At 57.5% G+C, this 15,063-nt stretch overlaps 2 protein-coding genes across 4 annotated transcripts in view; one reads left to right on the forward strand and one right to left on the reverse strand.

Moving 5' to 3' along the window:
* CRHR1 (corticotropin releasing hormone receptor 1) overlaps window positions 1-15,063 on the forward strand; it is a 47,061-nt gene that overhangs the window by 25,832 nt on the left and 6,166 nt on the right. For all 3 annotated transcript variants that reach the window (XM_082706531.1, XM_082706530.1, XM_082706529.1), the window contains exons 3-6: window positions 2,818-2,937; window positions 7,609-7,694; window positions 13,971-14,077; window positions 14,837-14,957. In XM_082706531.1, the coding sequence (XP_082562657.1) occupies window positions 2,818-2,937; window positions 7,609-7,694; window positions 13,971-14,077; window positions 14,837-14,957 (434 nt within the window). The remainder of the gene's footprint in view (window positions 1-2,817; window positions 2,938-7,608; window positions 7,695-13,970; window positions 14,078-14,836; window positions 14,958-15,063) is intronic.
* LOC309851348 (uncharacterized protein) overlaps window positions 14,088-15,063 on the reverse strand; it is a 49,004-nt gene continuing 48,028 nt past the window's right edge. Inside the window, exon 3 of the mRNA XM_082706538.1 lies at window positions 14,088-14,533. Within this exon, the coding sequence (XP_082562664.1) occupies window positions 14,330-14,533 (204 nt within the window). The 3' untranslated portion in view covers window positions 14,088-14,329. The remainder of the gene's footprint in view (window positions 14,534-15,063) is intronic.

Here is a 15,063-nt window from a genome sequence, read left to right on the forward strand (position 1 = left end):
GCCATGCCTGGCCCTCTGTTCTTTGCCAAAGGGGCTCTGGGGAAGTGTCCAGGGCAGGAGAGAGAGGGAGAGGGAAGGGAGGGCGGAGGGCGGAGGGTGGAGGGCAGCTCCTATGCTGAGAGAGCATGATAGACAAGTTCCTGGTGCTGCCACACATGACGTTTGGTTTGCTATTCTCAGTGCCCAGCTCAGGAGACACTGTGAATGAATGAGTGAGTGAATGAATGAATGAGTAGCTGTCTGAGGAAGGTATAATGATATCATTTGATCAGAAGGTCTATGCAACGTACCTGGCACATGTCTAGCACACAGCCCTCAAAACTGTCGCTCCCTCCCCCGCTGCCTCCTGGGCTTTCTCTCCTCTCTTTAATGGCACAAAATGTGGCATACTAGAAAGAGCGCACCGTTTAAAGTAAAAAACACCTGGCTGTACTTCTTGGTTCTTTCACTCATTGACCCTTGACTTTGAGCAAGTCACTTAACACCCCTGTGCCTCAGTTTTCTCATCTGTAGAAAGGGACTGATGACATTGCAGGTGGATGAGGACTGAAGAGATAGATGACGATGGGCCTTGAAAAACCAGAGCATGGTCCATTATATTATCCCCCCCTTCCCGTGGCCAGTTGCCTCTAGCTTCCCCCCGCCTCTGGGCTCAGCACGAGTGGTTCAGCATGAGTGGCATGACCCATGAGAGATTACAACCACAAGCTGCTTTCCTCCTGCCTACCACACCATGATGCCACTCACAGAGGCTGTACTGTGGCACAGCACCAAGAGCCCGCCAGCTCCCCGGGTCCCTGAAGCTCCAACCCAGACTTCTTTCTCTTTCAGTTAAACCTCTTGGTCTCAAGGCCTCTGCCCCGCGCCCCGATTTGCAGGAACATCCTATGGATCGCTTTGATTAGAAAAAAAAAACAGCACTGGGTACACGGACTGCTGGGCACCACCCAGCATCCAGCAGGGGAAGGACGTCCACCTAACCCTGGGCTGTTTCCAGAGAGACTGAGATCAGGCTAACATGGGGAGGAGATGGCAGGTGGGCCCCAGCCAGGGCTTGGCCAATCTGATGCCCAGCCCTGAAGTGGTGGCCTCTGCATTGGTTCGTGGCTCTTCCTGGCTTGTCTGTGCATTCTTGCACCTGTCCCCAAGAATCGCTCACCCTCTCCCATTGGGACGGGCACACTGGGTCCCAACAGGACTCGTGTGCCAGACTTTTGTGGAATAAGGGCACCCAAAGGCAGGGAAAGAGGTGCCAAGGTGCCAAGGCTATCCTCGACCCAGCCTCCCACCCCGCTCCCTGGAGACTAAAAGCCTCCCTACCCTCCAGAAGCATTCCTGTGGCCTCCATTCTGCCCCAAGAGACAGGCGTACATACACACATGCACACACTCCACCCCAAAGAGTTCTTCAAAGGATGCCCGGGTGGCTCAGTCAGTTAAACGTCTGCCTTCGGCTCAGGTCATGATTCCAGGGTCCTGGGATCGAATCCCACATCAGGCTCCCTGCTCAGAGGGGAGCCTCCTTCTCCCTCTGCCTGCCTCTCCCCCTGTTCGTGCTCTCTCCCCTGCCCCCCGCCATTCTCTGACAAACAAATGACCTTAAAAAAAATAAAAAAACCAAAGTGCTCTTCAATTAAGGAAAAATATTTGGATATTTGGAAAATATTTGGACCTTGACATCTTTTTGGAGTCATAGATCTCTTTGAGAATCAAATGAAAGCCACGGTCCCTTTCCCAATTAAGATGCATATATACACCAATTTTTTCACTTAACTTCAGAGTCTCTGTGAACCCTTAAAGCTTCCAGTAGAGTGAGATTAAGAATTTCTGGTCAGATCCAACCTCTTCATTTTATTATAAAGACACAAATGGTGGTCCATCTCCTGGGTGGCTCAGTTGGTTAAGCGTCTGACTCTTGGCCTGGGTTCAGGCCATGATCTCAGAGTGCTGGGATGGAGCCCTTCGTCGGGCTCCGTGCTTGAGGCAGAGTCTGCTTGTCCGACTCCCTCTGCTCCTCCCCCTGCTCTCTCTGTCTCATAAATAAATAAAAGTCTTAAAAAAAAAAATAATAAATAAATAAATAAATAAAGACACAAGGGCTTAAAGAACAAGCGACGTGCCTATGGTCACACAACAAATTAGTAGCAGAGCCCGTCTGAAGTGAGTGTCCCACATTATTAGTTCAGTGTCCTTTCCCGTCCTCCTAGGTGGTTTCTCCCTCTTTTGTCTCCCTGTGGCTCCCTTCTCCATCAATCCTCCGCTAGGGCCCAGCACAGTCCAAACGCAAACACTGTGTGTTCAGTAAGTGTGGTTATCAAGTGAGGGAACAGCATGGCCAGCTTCATTTAACCCGTTCCTCACCATAGAGTCGGAGTGGTTGTGGTCTGGTTCCATTGACATGTGCAGGGGGCTAGATCGAGGACTGGCTGGGTCTGTTCCAGGCTGCTCCAGACTGTGAAGTCTCAGAAGTCTAATCTCTACCAAATGAGGGGCCGAGAGAAGTATCCTCGGGCTACAGAGTGGAGGACTGGAAGTATGTCCGGGATTTTCTCTAAATGCTCATCAAGATCTCAGCTTTCAACACCACCTTCAGCTGTCTCTGTTCCTCCTCTACTCTGGAACCCAAGCCAGCTCCCTAGTGCCATAGCGGCAAATTCAGATTCCTTTCCTTGATGGCTCCTCTGCCTGAGATGAGATCATCTCTACACTGGGGGTCATCGCTCCCATCTTATTCCTAGCTGGTGTGTGCGTGTGGTGATGTGGGGAGGCTGTGGGAGTGGGGAGCTCGCCCTGCCTCACCAGCTCTCTCTGCCCCCAGGACTGCAGTGCAATGCTTCCGTGGACCTCATTGGTACCTGCTGGCCCCGGAGCCCGGCGGGGCAGCTGGTGGTTCGACCCTGCCCCGCCTATTTCTACGGTGTCCGCTACAACACCACAAGTAAGGAAGCCTATGGAAGGGGGGACCCTCTGCTGGGAAGTGGGACAGGAATGGGAGGGCTTGGGACCTGTTGGAGGTGGGGGAAATAATCCTGACGACGACAGGACTGTAGTACATCTTGTGGATACAACCACTGTTTGCCCAAGACCAGCTCTGTGCTCTCTACCACTGATTCCCACAATACCCCTGGGTGATGCTGTGCATAACTATAGTTCTCATACCACACTGAGGTTTCCAAGGCTCCGAGAGGTTAGGGAACTTGCCCAAGGTCACCAGCTGGTAGGAGGAGAAGCTGAAATTTGCCTGCAAGTCTGTCTGACAAACTGGGTTAGTCAGGATCAGCCTAGAACAGCCCTATGAGCTAGGGCAGGAAACAGAATCACCCCCACTTGGAGCTCAGAAAGGTTAGGAGGTCCGTCCAGGGCCCTGCAGCCAGGAGTTGGGGGACACAGTTTTAGATCCATAGGCAGGGGGCTGAGCCTCGCTTGCAGGCTCTTGGAGCTGGTGGGGCAAGGGAGGACTGCCCAGGGTCTGTTGGATACTTGATCCCCATATAAACACCTTGCTACCCCGAGGCCCTGGGCCTCCTGAGCCTCCACCTCCAGGCTTTGCAGCTCCTTGTCACACCACCTGTCACCCTCAGAATTAATTTGCTCTCCCCTGTCAATGACTCACAGCTCCTGCTTATGAAGAAAGCAGCACCTGCAGGCCAGGGGCCCTGTCCTGTCAGAGAGAGGGCTGTGGGGTACCTAGGTGGGTTCTTGGGGTCGATGAGCCTAGGCTCTGAGTCCCAAGGGGGTGCCGAGGGTGACCAGACCCCAGGTGGTTCACTTGGAGACTTGCCGAGTGACCTTAACATATTTTCTCCCTCTTATGGCCTTTGGCTCCTGGTCTGACGATGAGAAAGCTAAAGTGCTTGGCTTCAGCTCAGAGCTCCCACGTTCCTCCTCCTGCCCCGTCTCCTTTACCAGCTATATTAAGGGTGCTCGGGGGGTGGCTGCAATCCAGGAGGGGTAGGAGGTTCAGAGGAGGCTGGAACAGCCAGACCACACAGGTGCCTGTGTCTGCAACCAGTTCTTGGACCCGAGAGGAGGGGGCGGGGAGGAGGTGCAGGACCGGAGAAGGGCAGAAGGACCTAAGAAGAGAGCTTGGCGTGTGCCACCCACCAGCCTCCAATACAGTAGGGCCCGGTTTAAGTTAGGAAATGGAGGCAGAGGCTGACAGCTGCCCAAGGTCACAGGGTCATAGGGCCAAGGCTTCACTCCTGGTGCTGTGTGCCCAGTCCGTGCAGGGCTCCCAGGGGCTGGTGCCTGGCAGGGTGCCACAGGGCTGCTCCCAGAAGGATGCCCTTCTATCTCTGTCCTGTCAATTTCACCTCCAAAGTGATGTTCACTTCTGAGCCGACTTTCCCTCCATCCCCAGAGCCACTGCCCCAGTCCAAGGCACTGGCTCTCTGACTCTGGTTTCCCATCAACCCATCTGTGACTCCCAATTGCCTCCATGGTCAAGTCCACCCTGCTGAGTGGAGCCGGCCAGGCTTTCTGTGGCTACAGCCCTGTCTCTCCACATGAGCTCACTCCACTCTTGTCTCCAAGGGTGACTTAACATGACCCCAAGGAAGATGTCTGTGCCTGGGTACGAGCTGCTGATTAGCCGCTACCTCAAGTGCAAGCCGGGAGTCTGGGGTTCTAGCCCTGGCTCCACCTGGAACTGGCTTATGAACCCTCTGCACTGCCTTCTCCAGGCCTCAGTTTCTCCACCTGCAGGATGGGTGGGAGGTATAGGTGAGGAACTCTCTGCCCCTGGGGTGCTGGGGGTGATGCTCCTTGGACATGAAGCCAGGTCTGGAGGACTCGCCCTTCGCAGGTGCCCCCAGTCCCAGAAAGTGAGGGACACACCCATATAATCAGTGGTGCCTGGGAGCCCAGAATTGTACCTAACCATTAGGCACTAATTAATTCATTTACTGGTGAGGCATTGCCAGGACTTCCAGACCTTCTCCTTAAGGCCCTCCCTCCTGCTACATCTGATCTTCAAAGGGATGGGAAGCTTTTCCAAAAATATCCATTTTCCCGAGACTCTCCGGGAGGACTGCTCAGCTCAGCAATTAAAGACAAGGAGGTCGCATCCTCCCTGGCAACGATTTGTTGTGGGGTGGGGGTGGGGGGAGGGGGGCTGCTTTTCTTTCCGGATCACCCACCTCCTCCCTTCCCACCGAAGCCTGCTCCCTCCGGATGATCAGGCCTCGGAGGGGCGCCAGGCTCCCGCCCCACCTGGGGGACACGAAAGGGGAGCTTGAGCCAAGGGGGCATCTCCTGCAGCCTCTACCAGTACCCCCTTTGATAGGGAAACTGTAACCTGTCCCGAATCTTAGATAAGGTTATATAAGAAAGAGTTCAAAGTCAATAATAATGAAAATAATAGAGCACACCGCAGGCCAGGTAGAGCGCCAAGCACTCTGCACATGTGAACTAAATATGCCCACTCAGCCTCTGAGGCAGGAGATGTTGCGAAGCTTATTCTTATCTTGCGGATAAGGAAGCTAAGAGGTTGTGTGACTTGCCCAAGGTCACACGGTTAGGAAGGAGTGGCGCCAGGATTTGAACCAGGGATGCCTGAGCTGAGGGCCACGCTCTTCACCCTACTTCATGCTCCCTTTCTTAAAGCAAGACCATCCCCCTCTTCCTACCCCACCCCCACCATGCCTCTTCCAACAAGATCCCTGCCCAAAGCCCCTTTCTTTGCAGACATTCCAGAGTGGCCTTGGGTCCCAGGCACGTCCTATCCATGGCAGACACAGTGGATTCCCCTGGTTCCTTGCCTCCTCCCAGACCTTCCTGAAATCCCAGTCACTAAGCCCTCGGCCCTCTGATAGCTTATCCCTCATTTAGCAATTAGGAGAGAATCAGCAGCTCCTCTGCCAACTCTGCCCAAGGGCTCAACTCTGCTGGGAAGGGAAGCTGCACAGAACTTTAAAAATGCATTTAGCCTCATGTTCCCACTGGCACGCTGTGGCCTGAGCAGTCTTTCAGCAGTGCGGCCAGGAGTACGTTAGAGAGGCCGCGACCCTGTGGTCCTCGGGGTCAGACCATGGCTCCGTCTTTCCCAGAGGCAGCAGCATCCGCCCCCCACCACCCACCACGCCATCATCTCCCTCTTGTCCTGCTGTTGCCAGCCGAGAGGCAGGTCTGGGCTGGAGTGCCTGCTGGGGGTCAGCTGCCCAAGCCCTTCCCTTTACAGACGACAAGAGGGCCTAGCGGCTCGGGAGGCTGGCTGGCTGAGCTCACTCTTGTGGCCCAACAGCCCTGAGCCGGGCCTAGGGCGTCCCACTCTGTCTCCCATGTGGTGCTCTGCCCCTGCCGAGCTCCGGGCTCAGAGACTGGGACTCAGGCAGCTTCCCCAGCCGTCCTGGAGCTCTGCCAGGGTGGGGAGGTGGCATGAGGGTCAGTGTGAGCCTTGGAAGGGCCTGCAGCAGGACTGGTTCAAGGTTGATTGCTCTTCTAGCCCATGCTGCCTGGGCTCGGGGCCAGAGTTCACTCTAGGAAACATATTTAAAGCCACCAATGCCAGGGTAAGGGAGGGCGACCTCCGTCCTCAAAGGAGAAAAGACTCAAGATTTGGATCTTCCTTGGCCCCTTCCCTACTGGATTTTAGGGCGCTGGTGCCTGCCAGGACACCCCAAGATGTCTGAGGTGGGTGCAGGGGTGCAGGCAGGAGGGAGAGTAGAAGGAACCCATTGTACAGCTCCAGCCACCAAGAGCCATGAAGCCAGGCCTAATCTCAGATCGCAGGGCTCCTCCCCATCTCCTTAGAAGGTGACAGGTTCCGGGCCCCAGTCCAGTCTGGTGGCTGCACAGGCCCCCATGCCTCCCTGGGCCGTCCTCCTGTCTTTTTCCCGAAACGCCCTGTGCCAGGCTGGGAGCTGGTTGTAGTGGATCTCGTGAGACCCACCCCCGGGACATCCCCCAGCCCACTCTTGCGGCCTGTCCTGTTCTGTCCTAAGAGACCTCCACCTGGATGCGCCCACCACATCACCCTCCAATGTAAATCCTGCTGTTAGAGAAATGCCACCAGGACCTTCCCCAACACCTGCCCTGTGAGCCCCACCCCATGGGAAACACTGCCACGTGAGGACCCCCCCCCCCATAGGAAACCTCTCCATGGGTAGTCCCCGTAGAAAAGCGTCATTTCAGTGTGCCACCCAAGCTGTCACTGCATACCCTTCCACCAAGAGCGTGCCCAGCCTCGTGAGGGAGAACTGACTCATCAGCTCTCACCATCCTTTTTGCTACCATGTGAGAAGCCAAGGCGGGACGTTTCCCCGAAGGGCACCCACCACGTGATCTGCGGCCACAGAAGGCCTTGCAAGGAAACAGCCGCAGCTAGCTAGTCAAGCCTGCCCCTGGGCCCCTTCCCAGGAATGCGATCCTGGCAGCCTGGGAAGGCAGAGCCACAGCCCATGGGCAGCCCTTCTGGGGCCAGAGAGCAGAAAGAGGCAAGAAGTTGGGGTAGTAGGGAAGACCCTTTCCTCAGCTTCAACGCCAGTGTCCCCACCCAGTAGGCAGGTCCCTGTGTTCACCCAGATGGATGGACTGATGTTCAGACGGATGCCTGGGTTGCTCTTTGGGAGAGGAGCCCATGGGTGACTCTGACTCTCTCTCCTTCTTCCAGACAACGGCTACAGGGAGTGCCTGGCCAATGGCAGCTGGGCCGCCCGCGTGAACTACTCCGAGTGCCAGGAGATCCTCAGTGGGGAGGTGAGGCTGCCCATGTGGACGGTGGGTCAGGCCCCAGCTCAGGTCTGGGTCCACTGCACAGGCGCCCGGCATCATGGCTGCTCGCAGCCATCCCCAAGGGAGTGTGAGCCAGGAGGGCATCAGCTGGCTCCGACACAGATCACCTGGGTCCTTGCTCCTTCCCTTCTTCCACCTGCATTCCCTGGGACCGACGTCCCTTCGCCGCACACCACCCACCTGCGCAGTACATCCGGGTCCCGCCAGGGGGCGCTGTGTGTCAGACTCCAAGATGGCGGCCGGGTGTGGTGGGGGGCGGGGAGCAGAGGGAAAAAGCCCTGGGAGAGCCTTTGAAATATTTAAATGTTTTTGAGAAGGTGGTGCTTACACATAATACAAAATTCAAAAGGTACAAATGGGAACACAGAGAAGGGTCCTTCCTGCCCTGCCCTGGCCACTGGGTTCCCGCCCCAGGGACCAGGCCCGTTTCCTGGGTGCTCTTCCAAACACCTTGTCTGCCTAGGAGAGTAGTTACATATACAGGTGTTCTTTTTTCTTTTTATCCAAATGTTGCTTGTTCTCCACACCGTCTGACACCTTGCTTTCTGCATATGATCATCCGTCTTGGAGATGGTTCCAGATCGGTACCTAAAGAACATCTTCATTCTTTTTTACATTTTCATAATACCACATTGGGCAGACATGCCATCATTTATTTAACCAATCTTTATTCTCAGTCTGGTTATTACCAACGGCGCCGCAATGAATACTCTCTTAAGGGTGGCGTTTGGCAGGGACCCGAATGTATCTAGTGTTGCAGCTGCCGCCCCCACCCCGTCTCCTGTGCCCCCTCCCCTCCATCTCCACACATCCTTTCAGTGGGTGCTGAGGAAATGAGTGAGCAGAAGGCAGAGGAGAGATGGGAGGACACCCCAAGCTGTCTGAGGGCTCCGGGCATCTGGGTCTTGGAGGAAGGGGGCGGATCTACACCGTCCTGAGAATTCCAGATCTAAACTGGAAAGGACCTTGGAGACCCTCTGTCCCCTCTTAACCTGCCTGGTAGGAAGAGCCACCCAGAGCGCTTGTTCAAAGACAGGCCCAGGACTATCTTCAACGCCCGTGAGTCAAACTCTGCAAGGAGGACCTGGGAATCTGGTTTTGTTTTTGTTTTTTAAGATTTTATTTATTTATTTGACAGACAGAAATCACAAGTAGGCAGAGGGGGAAGCGGGCTCCCTGCTGCAGGGCTTGATCCCCAGACCCTGAGATCCTGACCTGAGCCAAAGGCAGAGGCTTTAACCACTGAACCACCCAGGAGCCCCGGGAGTCTGCTTTTTTTAACAAGAACCCCAGGGGACCTTCTGATGGGAGGGGTGAATAACTCTGACCGAGTGCAACCCATTCACCTTGCAGGTGGGGAGACTGAGGCCCGGAGAAGGGGAATGGTTCCCACAAGGTTACACAGCCAGAACGAGTCAGAGCCTGGAACCCGGGCCTTGGGGTCCAGGCTCGCCTCTGCCTCCCACCAGGTGCTCTGTGCGAGGTCAAGCTGATGGAGGAGGAACAGCTTTCCTCCCCTTGCACCCCACCCGGCCCTGGGTGCTTTCATGACCTCCTTCCCCAGGCTGTCTAGCTTCTTGTCACTGAGCCATCGGGACTCGGGACTCTGCTGTCTCCTTCCTGAAGCTGCAGGCACAGGGTAGTTTAGCCTGGAAGAATGGCATGTGCTTTGGTGGGCTGTTTTGGGAGTGTGAGTTCCTAAGGATGCCGGAGAGAAGTTTACTGGCATCTCCACTCACAGGCAGCTTCATGGTCCCCCGCAGGCCACGGTGCGTTGGCCCAGCCCCCTGCCCAGACCTGAGTAGGGGGCTAAGTAGCCATACGGTGGGCCAGCCTGGAAGTCCTAGGGTTGCATGTGAGGCATCCCCACCCCTGGGAGGGACTGGGGGAAGGAAGCGGGGTCAGGAAACAGTTGGGCCAGAAGGTCTGGGGCAGGGGTGGACAAGAAGACCACTTAGCCTGTGAGGAACTCCTTACCGGGCACACAGGAGATGGGGCTCCTGTACAGAAAGCGAGGGCAGTGCTGCAGACAACTTTTAGGCCACAGGTCACATGCCCATAGGGAGAGGGTGGTGGCTGGGGGGGGGGCATGGCCAAGGCGAGAAGTCTTCACACCCCCCCCACAGCACCCCACCCTGTCCTGTGGGGACTGCAGAACCTGAGGCAATGATGTATCTCCAACTACAGGTCAGGTGGCCAGCCTCCTGGCTTAAAACAAATCCTCGTCTTCCCCCAACCCCCACCCACCACCAGGGAGCAGTTGTCTGTCGCCTCCTGTAACAGGAGCAAAGCTTGAGAACCATCAGCTGCTCCCTGCCTTTCCCCTGCATTGGAGCCCCCTGAATGTCAGGGGAAGTTCACGGTTCACCCGAATCCCTCCTGCTCTAATTTAAGTTCCATCCTCCTAGCTGGCTGCCGGAGGACACCACCCTGAAGCTCCCGCTCCTTCGGCCACGACAGAGGTGTTGCCCTCTCTCTGCCAGCGGGGTGAGGGGGAGAAGGAGGACGGGGGACGCCAGCGTCTCGGCAGTCCCCTCTTTGGCAGAGTAACAGGAACAGCACAGGCTCAGCACTGGGTGGTTTGCTGGATGCTGGTTCCAGCACAGGAGCTGTGTGATCCCGCGCGGGTAATTTGCCCCCACCAAGGCCCAGCTTCCCCACCTGTAACAGGGCCCAGAGCGACAGAGTCTGCCTCCAGGAGAGAGAGGGTCACGTCTGCCTGCGTCTTGGTCTGGGGAGGGCGCTCCATCCATCCGCCATCCCTCTGCCTCTCCCCTCCCCTGGGGTCAGGGGAGATTGTCGGGTACACCTGGGTGGGGGGGTGGGTGCCATTGATGAGACCAGGTAACACGGGCACCGTAGTGTTCCTCCGGTTACCAACTTGGTGGGGGCTGCCACCCACCTCTTTCCCGGGCAGCCCCTGCCAGTCCGCTTGCCTGGCACTCTGGGTAATCAATTAATTTAATTACTGAAAATGCCATTCCCTTCTGCCAGCCTCTAGCCTCCCCACTCTCAAGACCCCTCCCCACTCTCAAGGCTCCCGGATCTACTCTGGAGCTACTGAGAAGAGGAAGAGAAAAGTAGCCAATTAACGAAGCAGCCAGTTTGTCAGCTCAGGGCAGGCTAAGCCCTAATTAAGCACCAGGGCCCCCAGGGATCACAGATAATGGATTCGTGAGGGCACCCAGAGGCCAGGCCAGGGAGAAGACTGCCTACAGCCACCACCACCAGGGGACAAGCCCCCACCTGCAAAGCTTGACTTGTTGAAGACCCAACCCCGAGAATGGCACTGACCTCCACCCCAACCCAGTACCACCCTACACTGGCCCCCACTCTCCATATCAGCCCCCCCAGACACTGTCTCCCCTAACTGCAGTGACATCTACCCCCCACACCCAAGCCCAGACTCACCCCCACCTCTCCTGACACACCTGCTCTGCTTCCCTCCCCTACACCCTGCTGAACTGGGGAGCCCAGGCACATCGTGGGAGGGCACACACCTTGACGGGTTTCAGGGGTGTAGGCTTCTGGGCTGGGGTTCGCTGCTCACAGCGTGTTGTTTGGAGCAGAGTTTCTGAAACGCTTAAGAATCATTGGGGCTTCTGGCTAAAATGAAGATTCAGACTTAGGGTCTGGGGCGGGGCTTCAGATTCCTGCAAGCCCCCCCGTGAGTGATGCTGGGGACCACACCTGGAGGAGGAAGTTGCTGGAGTGCCCACGGTGGGTGAGGGAGTAGCTCTGGAAATCTGCTGGTGAGAGGGAGCCCCAGAGTGGGATGGCCCTGGTGGGAGCAGGGAGAGGCGGTAGCGAGCGCTCAGAGTCATCCTGCAAAGGCATCAGGATAGGTCTGACACAACCGCCACGTGGGACAAGGTGTGTCCTGCAGCGTCTGATCGAAATTGGCTGGGCACTAATTCCTTACTGGATCCTGGTCACTGAGAGTGCGACAGAGTGGCTCTGCCCAAGGGCCAACCTGTGACCCCTTCCTCACGGCACCAGCCGGTCTCCACGCCAAGCAGGAACAGTGCAGGTCAGGTTCCCAGGGACTGGCTGTGTCCGTGTGTCCTTCAGCTGCCCCAGCTGCTTCTGCTGCTAACAGTGGCCGTCTCGCCAGGCATCTTCGGGTCTCTTGGAGTGTCGCTGGGTGGCTCCTAGGATCTTGCTGGCTCTTCTCTGTGGCTGCCATCAACCCCATCTCAGGCTATTGCTGACCAGCTCCAAGGGTGTCGGCTGTCTCTTGAGTGTGGCTGGCCGTCTCCTGGGGTGGCCCTGCTGTGTCCCGGGCAGTCTGCCGTCTGCCGTCTCTCAGACTGCACCAGGCTGATGTGGCAGGCAAGGGAGGCACGCAGAGGCAGCCCCCTGAATGGATCAGGCCCATTCTCCCCTTTTGGCCTGGATGGAGAAAACCCCTCATCCTCCCCCACCCGCCTTGCAGCAGTCCTTGGGGATCCTGGGCGCTGGGCCGAGGGAGCACCTCTGTTTTCAGTCTCCGCTTGTCTCCCAGAAATGTGCCACAGTGTGGGAGGGGGGCTGGGAAGGAGGGTGTCTAGCAGGCTGTGCAGACCTGGATTGCCATTGCTGGCCAGGCAGCTTGGGCCGATTATGCAGCCTCTTCAGCTGGAAAAACAAGAGACAGAAGGACAGTCTCTGAGGGCCGTCATGAGAAAGAAAAGTGCGGACATGCAGTAGATGCTTAATAGACCCACCTGGAATCTAATGACCCGGGCTCCAGGGTCGGGGGGGGGGGTGGGGAGCGGGGGTGACCGCACGCGGTGGTGAAGGGGTTCCCTGCACACCCGGCTGGCCGTGCCCACCTGGGCCAGCGAACAAGCTGGGGTGTCGAGCTGTTCTAGCTCCTTAGGAATTCTTACCACCCGGGGGCCTCGCAGCATAGATTTGCAGAAAATTTAATGAAAGGAAATTAGGTCCCAGCTCCAGACAGACCGGGTGTGCGTATCTTCCAGAGCCTTCGGGTTTGGCCTCTACTGGCAGGCACTCAGAGACCCTTCCCATCTGCACGGTGGCCATAGATAGCGTGTGAACCCCTTCCCCTCTGTCTCTCTCTCTCTCCTGCTTTTCTGTCTGCCTTTCTCTGTTGCCTGCCTCCGTGTACACCTCAATGGGTCTCAACCCTTCAGAGCCCGAGTTGCTAATGTGATTTCCTGCCACGTTCCTGAAAGCCTCTTGCAGGACAATCAGTGTCTTAGAACAGAGTTTCCCGAGCCTTCTGGGCCTCAGAGCTTCCTCAGGGAGGACATGCCTTCAGAAGGGGTGTGGTGGGCGCTGGGAAGAGCAGGGGGAGGGAGGGCTCGGCCTCTTCTCAGAGGCCAGCTCGGGGACCCGCTGCGGAGGTCTGTCCTTCATGTTTGGGTGAGAGAGTTTGGGCCTCAGTTTCCTCATCTGGAAGAAGAGTGGGGCTGGACTCCAGCCTTAGGACCAGCTCTGACGTCCGTGGATTCTGACTGGAACTTCTGTGGAGGGCCACGTGCTCCTTGGTGTCCCTGAAAGCCTTCGTGAACTTGCCCTTTTCCCACCACTAGCCAGGGTCTGCACATCCTCGTGGCCTGGCCCCACTCCAGACCCTGAAAGGGTAAGGGGAGGAGGTGCTAACAGGGCGCCTCCCCCCCGCCCTTGCAAAGCCAGCTGCTTTCAACAACCATTTCGCCTTCCTTCATGCACAGTTGTGGAGCCCACTGCGTGCCTGGTTCTGGCTCCCTGGGCCCTGCCCTCTCGGGACCTAGGAAAAGGTGAAGGGGGGTTTGCTGTCTGCCTAAAGCTGGGCACTGGGGATCACCGGTCCCCACTGTGGGGTGGAGGGCACAGTGGTAGCCTCAGCGCCTTGCCAGTCTGCCCGTGCCGGTGAAGAGGTGGTTCAGGCTGAGGGACCTCGAATGGCCGCCTGGTGTCTGGGCAGGACGGAGATGTGAGTGTGGGAGCTGCCCGCACCGAGTGGGGCCCCCTGTGTGGTGTGCAGAGCCCAGGTAGCCAGCACTCGTCCAACAGCATGGAGCAGTGGGCAGAGTGTGGGATTCAGGGACAGACATACAGACAACAGTCTCACATCGGACGGCCCCGCTCCCAGGGCCACGCTCAACACACAGCTGGGGCTCGGGCAGGGCAGTAACTCCTGGTATGGTCAACTCCATCTCGGCCACCCGAGGGGGCTGTCCTCATATGTCCCGTGGGTGCAGGGGTGCAGCTGTGTGGGAGTCTCACCCCTGTCCCTCTCTCCCACCCCAGAAGAAGAGCAAGGTACACTACCATGTTGCCGTCATCATCAACTACCTGGGCCACTGCATCTCGCTGGTGGCCCTCCTGGTGGCCTTTGTCCTCTTTCTGCGGCTTAGGTGAGAAAGACTCAGCGCTGGCCCCAGGCCTTGAGCTGGGTAGAGAAAGAAGATGCAAGGAGCAGCTCTGGGTGAGGGGCTGCTGGCAAGGGGGGGGGCCCTGTCCTCTCACCTCAGTGGGAAGGGGTGACAGAAGAACAAGTCCCAGGTCCCTTGGAACCTCAGGCAGGGCCACTTCTGCTCCCCCCCGCCTCCCCGAACCCAGTCCTTGTCAGGGGCACAGGGGATGGCTGAAGCCCAGGCTTGCCTGTGCTACCCTGCCCGCGCCAGGATGCACCCATCTAGAAGGCTGGGAAGGTGGAGCCCTTTGGGTTCGAACCTGGCTGGGCCCAGAACTATTGCCAAGGCTTCAGCCGGCCGCACCAGGAAGAGGGGTGGGAGTCGGAGTCGATTGTCAGGCCTGCATGCTGGGAGGGAGGCATCCTGCTGGAAACTGTTTATTTTCTGACCCTGGAGCTACAGGAAAGGAGGGGCACTGTGGGAGGAGGGGCATCCCCAGCCAGCAAGAAGCCCCCATTTCCCAGAGCATCAGCTGTGTGGCAGGCCCTGCCGTCAGAGCTTTGGTCTGGGCGGGGCTCTGGTAGGAAAGGCCTCGGGAGAGCCCCTGCTGCCACGTCCCACTGTGACTTAGCCAGTGAGCCCTGCCCTCAGTTTCCCCATCCACCCATCTGGGCTGGAGGGATGCTGGCAGCCTGTCCCTCACCCCCCCTCCCCTCCCTTGCTCACATCACCGACTCTGCCGCCCCCCTCCACCCCCAGGAGCATCCGATGCCTGAGGAACATCATCCACTGGAACTTGATCTCCGCCTTCATCCTGCGCAACGCCACGTGGTTTGTGGTCCAGCTCACCATGAGCCCCGAGGTCCACCAGAGCAATGTGGTGTGTCCTAGAGGGGCAGCCCCAGGGTCAGAGGAAGGGTCTGGTGGAAAATGGGCAGGGCGCGGCCTTGAGGCTGGATGGTTCCCTGGGGGGCGGGATGCATCCT

The sequence above is a fragment of the Mustela nivalis genome, assembly GCF_964662115.1.
Source record: "Mustela nivalis genome assembly, chromosome: 17".
Classification (NCBI taxonomy): Eukaryota; Metazoa; Chordata; class Mammalia; order Carnivora; family Mustelidae; genus Mustela; species Mustela nivalis.